This window comes from Myotis lucifugus, unplaced genomic scaffold, assembly GCF_000147115.1.
Source record: "Myotis lucifugus unplaced genomic scaffold, Myoluc2.0 scaffold_143, whole genome shotgun sequence".
Classification (NCBI taxonomy): Eukaryota; Metazoa; Chordata; class Mammalia; order Chiroptera; family Vespertilionidae; genus Myotis; species Myotis lucifugus.
This window is the reverse complement of record NW_005871191.1, coordinates 1,856,776-1,868,090: the sequence shown is the minus strand read 5'-3', so window position 1 is coordinate 1,868,090 and position 11,315 is coordinate 1,856,776. Positions and strand designations below refer to the sequence as shown.

Here is an 11,315-nt window from a genome sequence, read left to right as displayed (position 1 = left end):
GAAAAGTAGTTGTTTAGTTATAGGGAAAGAAAGCAGCAAGCTAAAAGGTGAAAGCAAAGCATAAGAGAGAACTACTAGGGATAGGAGATAGCCTGGAGGAAAAATATCATCTCTTTTCTACATTCTCAAATAAACATATTGCATCAAGTTCCAATAGCAGTTTGAAAATATTTTTATTTATTTTAAATACAGCAAAAATAACTAGAGGAAGGAGGTGCTGGAAAAACTTTCTCTTCTAAAAAATAGAATTTTAAAATACTTTGTGTCAACTGATGGTCCTTAGTACCATCAACAGGAATCCCCAGTTTGGGTGCAGTGAAGAAGGAAACTTTATCCAGTGTAAGCAGTTTGTGATACACCAGTGATGACAGAGAATCTTTGACCGGCTGTCTACTGCACCCCCCACACTGGGGTCCAAGCCTGCAACCCAGGCATGTGCCCTGACTGTGAATTGAAACATGACCTCTTTCATAGGTCAATGCTCAACCAGTGAGCCACGCTGGCCGGGCTTATGTTGTATTCTTAAGTTGCTTATTTGCAACCAACTTGGGTCCACTCCAGGAAAATATGCTGATAGAATATTAAATCTCACATGGTGAGAACTAAGAGATAGCAATGGACATCCCTATAGGATATTTTCCTCTCAGCAGTTTTGTGTCTATGTATTTAATAACTGCATTTATCAGAGTTAAGTTTATTTCTTGGTAGGTGCCATTATATCCTACATATCGGTATTTGGTGTTTTTCTCCTAGATTATATACAGTTTGGGGCACTGATTTGTTTTGGAGGCTGTTTTGAATAACTTAACTCCAGGAATATTTGGGGCATTTTCTTTCAGTATTTTTTTTTTGAACTTTTTGTTTGATTTTTGAATTCTTGTTTTCTCTCTATGCAAACTCTTAACATATTCTGATCAATTGGCCACTTAACATGTGTTTTTTTTTCCCTTTCTTATTTAATTTAGGAAGAAGACTCACTAGGCAAACAGACTTTGATTTAAGAATGAGTGAGGTAAGTTAAATATATACTAGCTGCCTATAAGTCAGAATGAAAAACCAAGACTAGGTTAGAAATGTACTTTATATGAATACCTTAGGTCTTTGCCCTTCAGCTATTTACTCATACTACATTCTTTCTATTTTTTCCTCTAACCTGGTCATTTTTTTATTAAGTAAAGCAAATACCATGTTTCATGCAGATTTATTATTGGGTCTTTCTAGATGTTGTAAGGGAGCAAATACAAGCTTGGATTTGTTTTCAGGATCCTTATGAAATAAACTCAGAATGCTAAGACTTGATATGCTATATAATAGTACTTGGCTTAACACTTTGATAGAGTATAATGCAGTTATAATATGTGACAGCTTTTTGTGTTACAATTATTAGTATGTGAATAGTGCTTATTGATGACTATGCCAAGGTTCCAGTAATTCAACCTGAGTTAAGTAAACATATTAAATAAAATAATAAATAATAAAATTAAATGCTACTTGTAAAAATACAGGATTTTCTCAACCAAAAGCCTTATTTTATTTATATAAACTGATAATTAGGATTTCTCGTATACAGAATATAAGATACTAACAATTAGGATTTCTCGTATACAGAATGTAAGCATTCTGAAGGTACTTCAGACAAAGTAATCTTTCTGGTACGTGTCCTTGAATTGGGTTAAGGGTGACCAACAAGATAACAAAAAAAAAATATTTCTTTAAAAATAGCTATTTAGGAATGACTGAAATTCCCACCCTGGGAAAGAAAGTCTATCAGAGTAGGTTGGCTGTGTGCTAGTTATTAGCAGGATAAACTGGTTGACTAAAGATTCCCAGAAGTTCTGCAATTCCTTTAAAAGTTCAGTGACCAAAATGCTGACAGAAACAGAATATGAAAACTGAAGAGACTATGGAAATCATATAGTCCAGTAATTTTTACAGTATAATTTGTAGACCACCTGAATAAGAATTATATGAAAAACTCCCTCAAAATGAAAACATTTAGGCCCAACCTCAGATTACTAATCAGGACTCTTCAGGGTAAGGTTAAGAAGTCATGATTTTTAAAAAGCACCCAAGTGATTCTTATTGCCATTAAAGTTTGAAAACCACTATCATAAAATAGTCTCCACAACTAAAGGGATATAATGTGACACTGAGAACATACTTATTAAGTGAATCAAAACAAGTATCTAGAAAATAAAGAACATGAAAAAAATCAAGTCTCCATTTCTTTAGAGCATTCTGAGGAAAGATTTATTTTATAAGATTGAACCAGTTTATGTGATAACAAATATATTATCATTTTGTTCATATTGGCATAATAATATACTCACAGATTTTTATGTATTTCTCAAGTTAACTGCAGTTACAGTTTACATTCTTGGCTTCTGTGTTTATCTTTCATATTCATATATACTCTAGACTTAAATTTCTATAACAGAAAAATAATTTCTTGTCATATTTATGCTGTTCCTTATCCCTTTGCAAATTTCAAGAGCAATGGATATAGCTTCCTTGCCTTTAACCTCAGATAGGACTTTATTTCAAAAAATTTTGCTCACATTTTTAAGGCTTTACAATTGGTTTGTCAAACTCAGAAAAATTCAACTATAGCATTTTAGTAATATCATGTCATAGTTTATGGGGTTTTTGTTTTTAGTGTTGCGGAAATTGAACTATTGACTTGTTGACATAGTAAGGATAGTCTGATTTGAAATATTCATACGTTAGCTGATTTACAATATATTCAGCATCAGAAAAGACTGTTTTAGGGTTTAACAATGAAAAGGCAGGTACTCTAAAAATGTGTTCCTCCCACATACTCATCTGCATAGAATCAGTGGAAAACATGTGGGCAGCCTGGACTTTCACTCTTATCAGTAGTAACAAGATGCACAATTCATTTGTGCTGGGTTGTTGTCAGAGGTAGCCTGGTGGAAAGCCATGAGTTTCACACAGCGGTTCTCAACCTGTGGGTCGCGAACAATGAAAATACATCCTGCATACCAGATATTTATGTTACGATTCATAACTAGCAAAATTACAGTTATGAAGTAGCAACAAAAATAATTTTATGGTTGGGGTCACCACAACATGAGGAACTGTATTAAAGGGTTGCGGCATTAGGAAGGTTGAGAACCACTGGAGAAGCCATCCCCACACCACTCTCTGCCATGGTGACAGTGGAAACCATGTAGGGAGCAGTAAGGAGGCATCTTTCCAGACAGGTTGGGATCAGTGAAGGCCTAATGGTAAGATTGAACTTCCACCCTACTCAGTAGTAATGAGAAACCCTTCCACCATTCCACCAGCCCTTCATATCCACAGAGGCTGAGAAGGAAATCTGGAATTCTACCCCCACCAGGTTGTAAGGCATTACTCCACTTACCCCATCAGAGTGGTGTCAGAGAAGACTTAGTAGTAAGTCTTCAGCTTTAGTAAAACAGGAGATTTAAATAAAATCTATAATCTTATAACACAATACCCTACAAGTTTAGATTTCTGTAGAAAAATCACATATGATACCAAGAACCAGAAGGACATCAACTTGAATGAGATGAGACAAGCAATAGCTACCAGGTGACACAGATGTTAGACTTTATCTGATTAAGATTTTAAAGCAACTATCATCCAAGTGCTTCAGTGAGCAATTGTGAACATACTTCATACATAAAAAAGTAGAAGGTCTCAGCAAAAATATAACAGAAGTTTTGAAGAAGAACCTATGGGAAATTTGAGAATTGAAAAATAGATAACTGAAATTAGAAAAAACTCAACAGAAGGTGGAATGGATAGAAGACAGAATCACTGAATTTGGAGATAGAATAGAAATTACCTACTCTATACAGAAGAGAGGAAAAAATTAAATAAAATGAGCAGAGCCTCAGGCACCTATGGGACTATAACAAAAGATCTTGTATTTGTGTTACTGAAAACCCAGGACAGCTGGAAATATCTCAATTTGTCAAAATACATAAACCTACAGATTCAAGAAGCTGAAGGAACTATAAACAGGATAAACTAAAAGAAATTCACATCAATTGAACTAAAACTGGTTCAGAAAACTAAATATAAAAAAAATTCTTGAAAGCAGTGAGAAAAAAACACCTTAACTATAGGGGGAAAGTAATTAAAATTACAGTAGCTTTCTCATCAGAAACCCAAGGAAGTGCTACAATTGTTTTAAGTGGTCAAAAAGTGCCAATCCAGAATTATATAGCTGATGAAAGTACCCTTTGGTATCAACAGCAAATCAAGACATTCTCAAACGAAGGAAGACTAATGAAAACTTTTACCAGCACATCTACCCTAAAAGATTGGCCAAAATAAGTTATTTAACAGAAATAAATGATAAAATGAATATTGAGACATGAGAAAGGAGGAAAAAAAGCAGGAAGAGTAAAAATATGACTAAATGCAATAGACTTCCTCCTCTGAGTTTTCAAAATTATGCTTGACAATTGAAGTAAAAATTTTTAACAATTTCTGATGTTCTCAATGTATTCAGAGAAATAGCTGCACTAATAAAAGACAAAGATGCTAATTGACCATACCTTCACTACACCCAAGCCATGCCCACCAGCCTATCAGAGTGCCTATATGCAAATTAACCCAACCAAGATGGCGGCTGGCAGCCACGGAGCTGGAGTAAGCCGGAGGCTTGGTTGCCCCGGCGATGGAGGAAGCCAAGCTTCCCACCTGGCCTGGCCAGATGTAGCCTCCACAAAAGGCAACAAAGTTTCAATTATAGAAGCTAAATAAATCCCAGATACCTGCTTCCAGCCAGCCTTCACTGGGAGCTTGGGTGGCTGGGGACTGTGGCCAGCCTGCAAACAGCCATCAGCCCCTCACCCAGAATGCCACACCATCATGGGGTGAGGGTCCCTGCTGGGGGGGTTAGCCAGCCTGCAAAGAGCCATCAGCCCCTCACCCAGACTGGCCAGACACCCCAGCAGGACCCTCCACCTTGAAGGGGGTGTGGCCAGCCTGAAAATGGCCCTCAGCCCGTCACCCAGACTGGCCAGGCACCCCAGCGGGGACCCCTCCCCTGAAGGGGCTGTGGCCAGCCTGCAAACAGCCATCAGCCCCTCACCCAGGCTGGCCACACCCGTATGGGGTAAGGGTCTCCGCCGGGGGGCTTGGCCCACCTGCAAACAGCCATCAGCCCCTCACGCAGGCTGGCCAGGCACCCCAGCAGGACCCCCACCCTGATCCGGGACACCCTTCAGGGCAAACCAGCCAACCCCCACCCATGCACCAGACCTCTACCCTATATAATAAAAGGGTAATATGCAAATTGACCCTAACAGCAGAGAGACTGGGAATCACTGGTTACTATGACACACACTGACCACCAGTGGGCAGACGCTCAATGCAGGAGCTGCCCCCTGGTGGTCAGTGTGCTCCCACAGGGGAAGCTCTGCTCAGTCACAAGCCAGGCTGATGGCTGCCAACACAGCAGTGGTGGTGGGAGCCTCTCCCGCCTCCTCATCAGCACTAAGGATATCCAACTGCAGTTAGGCCTGCTCCCCGCTGGCAAGTGGGCATCCCCCAAGGGCTCCTGGGCTGCCAGAGTGATGTCTGATTGACAGCTTAGGCCTAATCCCCTGGGGAGCAGTCCTAAGCCAGCAGGTGGTCATCCCATGAGGGGTCCCAGATTGCGAGAGGGCACATGCCAGGCTGAGGGACCCTCCCGAGTGCACACATTTTTGTGCACCGGGCCTCTAGTTTAAGATAATAAATAAAGAGGTTCAGGGATATAAATGGACATGAGGGTTATATACTTCACTTGATAGATAAAACATACATATTGTGGGTTGTGATAAGTAATGTGTATATAATGTAATGTGAAAACCCACCACTTAAAAAACTATACATAAAGTGATACATTCAAAACTGCTTAAATAAATCAAAATGGAATTATTAAGAAAGTTCCAATAACTGATATGAAGTCATGCAAAATAAAATAGAGAAATATAACACAGAACAAACGGGAAACAAAACAAAAAATAAAATGGCAGAATTAATTTCTAATCAATTATATTAAATGTAAATAGTCTAAACACACTAATTGAAAAACAGATTTGCAAAGTGGATTATAAACATGGAAGTTTAAGGATTAAAAACATATTATGACTGAAAATATATACAAACATTAATAGAAAGTAGGAGTGCTAAATTAATATATAAAGTACACTTTGTAGCAAATAAAATCACCATGGATAAAGCAGGACATTAATAGAATCATTAGAAGTGTCTATCCAACATTAAGATATAGGTAAGATATATGTGCCAAGAAATAGCATCATAATATATGAAGCAAAATAATAGAGTGGAAAGCAGTAATACACAAGTCTTTAATTACAACTGGAGACTTCACTCCTTTCTCAACAGTAGATAACAAACTAAAGAGGAAACCAGCAAAGATGTAGATTAACTTGATACATCAATCAACAGGATATAACTGCCATTTATAGACTATTCCATTTGACAGCAAGAGAATACACATTCATTTCAAGTACTTATGGAATATATGCCAAGATAAAACAAACCTCAACAAATTTAAAATAATTTAAATCATAGAGTGTGTTTTTCGACCACAATAGAATCAAATTAATCAGAATGATAACAGGAACATCTCCAACAATTAGAAACTAGACAACATACTTCTAAAGAATTCATGGGTCAAAGAAAGTCTCAAGGAAAACACAAAACAAAACATTGAACCGAATAAAAGTGAAAATGCAACATAGTAACGTTTGAGGGTTGTAGCCAAAACAATGCTGCTATCTGAGTTAATGGAATCATTCAAGGTTCACAGGCAGATAGATCGCATATCAGTGAAATAGGATTTTGAGTATTTATTTACTGAGGCTCAGTCTTCCCACTGTTTCAGTAATGTCATCGAATGTTTGAAAGGCCTAAAATAATCCATTGATTCTGCCCTTTGTTTTGGTCCTGTTGAGAATTCAGCATCATTAAAAGAATAGAGATCCTTGCTATTTCTCTGTACTATAGTGGTTCTTAACCATTTCTTGTGTCTCAGGTGGTGGTGGTGTTTTTATGATTTGATAAAGATACCTCCGAAATTCTCATTCCCTCTCAAGCTCTCTCTCTTCACACACACATACACATATATACACCCACACTTGCATGAATACACATGCACATGTATACACATATATAAACACAGTTTTGCATTTAGTTTCAGGTGTTTCAGAGCTCCCCTGAATTGCAGGTTTAGTATTTCTGCAGAAAGAAGCTAGAGCTTTTGTTGTTGAACATTATATGCTCCCCACTTGTATCATTATTAACAGCATTGTATCTTCCTTATGGTGCTAATTGCAGAGCCTGAGCAGCAGAGAGACCAGCTTTCTCCTCAGTGAAGCAGGATTGGTAAGCAATGATCAGTACTATACTTTATCTTTTTAAATTAAATTTATTGGGGTGACATTGGTTATAAGATTATATAGGTTTCAAGTGTTGATTTATTTTTTTTAAATAAAGGAATTTTTTAATTGGTTTTAGAAAGAGGGAAGGAGGGAGGGAGGGAGGGAGAGAGAGAGAGAGAGTGAGTGAGAGAGAACGCGCGAGAGAGCCTTCCTAGCCTCTTCCCCTCTGACAGCTAGCTGTCAGTCTGGTCTCTGTATCTATTAGTCTGTTTCAATTTTGTTTGTTTACTTTGTTCATTAGATTCCATATATAAGTGAAATCATGTGGTACTTGTCTTTCTCTGACTAGCTTATTTCACTTAACCTAATACTCTCCAGGTCCCTCCATGATATTTGAAATCTTTTCTTTAATCCTGGGCAGGATTTGTTAACTCTCTGTCGATTGCTTCACAGCCTGCAAAGAGATACAATTTGTTCCTGAGGCGACGTCTTATGGTAAAAGCAGTGCTGAATGCTGCTGCTTATGCTTGGATAGCTGCAGTGATAGTCTAAGTCATTTTTATCCCAAAGAATAGTATTGATTTTGGAGTAGGGGGGGGTCTTTGTTACTGATTTCCTCTTCCCCGGGCAATTGAAGTTTTAGAATGGTGACTATTAATTTTCTTTTATCTGATTAAAGCTATGGGACCTCTTCCTAAAAATGTGTATGTGTATCATATATATATATGTGTGTGTGTTTATATGTACACACATATATATGTACATACATATAATTTACATACTATTTCAGAACCCCCATCAGGAATCCAAGTCTCTGAAGTTCAGAATAATTACCTAATTCGAAGAAAAGGCCCCAGATTTATAAAAGGCTCATTACATATAGGCATTTCTAAGAGCAAATCAAATATAAACACAAACTCGTACACATACTGCAAAATATCTTAATGTCATGTCTTGGGCAAAACAAAACAATGATGGGTTTTAATAGTATCTGGTTATATATTAAAAATTATCGGGTTTTTCTGCCCCAGTGGCTTCAACTAGTTTTTGTTAACAGTGCTGACACATACCTCATGGTGATTTACAAGGCTACAAGTGATTTTTCCTTAATTTAAAAATGTTTACAGTTTAGTAAGGGCACAACATAATGACAGAAGTTTGGGTTTTCCATGTAGCCTTTGGCTTTCGTAGAAGGGAAGTATATATACCCATTTTGCCTGAACCCTCAGGAAAATAATTGGAGTCACTACTCTTGTAGCTACTTGTTTATTTCTTAATAGTCAAATACTCTGTGATTTTTATTGATTTCTATGTGCACATTTTCTGTTGCCAGAACTGTCCATGGACCTAAATTTAGCTTGTCCAAACAGTAAGAGCACTTTTAAATATATGTTGTTTCCTTTTATAAAATACCATGCAAAATAGCTGTCACAGATTTATAGCAAAAGGATTATTGTTTTTCCCCTCTGTTTTCTGTTTTGATTATATTTATCCTAATCAATTATTTTGGCCCTAGTTAGCTTTCATGAGTTCCAGTGAACTTCATGTTAATACTATGATGATTTACAAAAGAGCTCAAATGGTTTATTTTGTTTACTTTTGCTTTTTTAGTGATTTATAATCAGTATATAAGATAACAGTTTGAGTTTTCTCAGGTGTTTTTTTTTACTTTCTTTTAGGAAAAGGGAGATGATTATGTAATTCTTTTGGAGCATAGAGAACTCAGACATAATATTTGAGTTACTATATTTTGATATTTAATCTTTAGACTCCCTAAATATTTTTGTTTCTTAATCTGTTTTTCCACTCATTTCCTTCTATACATTGGAAACTACTTATTTTGCAGACGCATCAACTATGTGTTCATATAGATAAAATGCAGTTACTCTGCTCATGAAACACAGATCATACATGAGATTTTTGTCTTATTTATACATGACTGATCTACACTCATTCTTTTATATGGGAGGATTGCCTGGCCTGACTTGACTGAAAAACAGCATAGAGCACCATAAAAGAAACTCACAAACTGATATAAATACCAGTTATGAAATTTTAAAAATCTAGTTCTTCATTCACAGGTTAGATACAAGAAAGTTGTCTATATTATAACTTTGCATCACAGACTTAGAGAGATCACTGACATCCACGGCCTATCTGGTTGTATCATTCTAAGTATTATATGGGGCTATTCCAAGAAATACATATAAACCATGAAGAGAATCAGTCAGATATGAAGTTCCTTCTTTCTAAATCTCTCTAGTGTCCTTGTGGTTTTGAAAGGGAAGGCACGAATGAACTATACAGCATATGAAAGTTGAATTTGAAAGTTTGATTATTATACCTAGAGAATCAATAACACAAATTTAAACAAAGGATTGATTTTGGCTCACCTAAGAAATTAATGTTGAAAGATTTGCATGAGACTTTACTTGTAGTGAAGCTAGCCGCAAGCTACCAGCTTCCTAATTTTTTACTGCACTTTGATTTTATTTGAACCCTTTTATGAAATCATAGGATAGGCAATTTTATGAAATCATAATATAGTGAGATTCATTAACTAACCCTAAAGTAGTGTGTGACCATTAATTATTTGTTGGACTAATTGGCATGTTGTTTAATGAAGATAGCAAGTCTCTCTCTGAATATGCATTTTGGGATCAGTGTATACATATATTCATTCTATTTTGGATATAATTTCATCATTTTTGTTGTGTATGCTTGTTAATATACTCAGTTTCATCTGGAATCCTTATTGTTTAATAAACATCTCCTTTATGAAACTTCATTTTCTAAAATAAGCATAATTTTATGTTGATGAAAACTGGTTACTTGTCTTTAACTGTCATTTTAGGACTGAAAAAAATTAGATGGTGACCCAATTTTAGCTGATTAAGGATATCATGTTTTTGCCATTTGAAAATAAAACTGTTCTGTTATTCATGTCTCTTCCAGTTTGATAAAGATAAACAAAGCAAAGACTCCATCTTCTTCCGAGATGGGGTTAGGCGAATCGATTTTGTGCTTTCCTATGTTGATGAAGTAAAGAAAGAAGCCGAACTAAAGATGGTAAGTACTTATGTGAAAGAAATGATAATAAGAGAAAGAAGCACATTCTGTAATTGGACAGGTACGTTCCCAATGAATTATATTGCAAAACTCAGAGGCCTCTGAAGTGTTACCGAAAGCTGAACCTGGTTAAGAGGACTACAAAATAGGCAGCCTAAGAATGAATGAATGTGTAAGATCAGTTCTATTTTTTGGACATTTTATAGAATAACTTCTTTTTCCTCTTCAAAATTACTTCTATTTTTATATAGTTTAGCTTAAATGTTAATTGTTACCTCTAAAATTTGAGTTATATGTCTAAACATAATGTATATTTTTGTATGCAACTTTTGTTTCAATTTTCATTAATCCACTCTATCTGAAATCTCCTTTAGATTATGCTCTGTTCCTTATCTTATTTTCTTTCCATTATAACATGTCCCTTTCTGAACTTACTTATTTTTTTTTTTACTTAATTGCTGTGTCAAACACCATAAATTAAGTTCATAAGACCAAGGACTTTGTCTTGTTCATTGCTATATGCCCAAATGCCTGGGACAGTGGTTGGAGCATAATGGATGCTCAATAAATATTAGGTCCTTAATACTGTCTGGCAGTCATGCTTTACTTGTTTATTCTATTTTTCTCTCTACTTTCCTTGATGACTGTTTTTCAACTTTTTCTCTCTCCTCTCACCTCCAATTCCTCATCCCCATTTTCAAGCTTAGCTGACCATACTTTTCTATTTCACTGGGAAAACTAAAGTAAGTAGAAGAGAAATTCTAAATTTCCATTCACATCTGTCCATTCACCAGCATCTTCACCTGCATAATCTACTATTCTTCCTGTTATCATAGAAAAACTATTATTCTGCCTACA

General features: G+C 36.1%; 1 protein-coding gene across 1 annotated transcript in view; it reads left to right on the top strand.

The window, feature by feature from the left end:
* Positions 1 to 11,315, top strand: part of ANO5 (anoctamin 5) — a 68,653-nt gene that overhangs the window by 6,236 nt on the left and 51,102 nt on the right. The window contains 3 exon segments of the mRNA XM_023758900.1: positions 966 to 1,012; positions 7,345 to 7,392; positions 10,344 to 10,457. Coding sequence (XP_023614668.1) covers positions 966 to 1,012; positions 7,345 to 7,392; positions 10,344 to 10,457 — 209 coding nt within the window.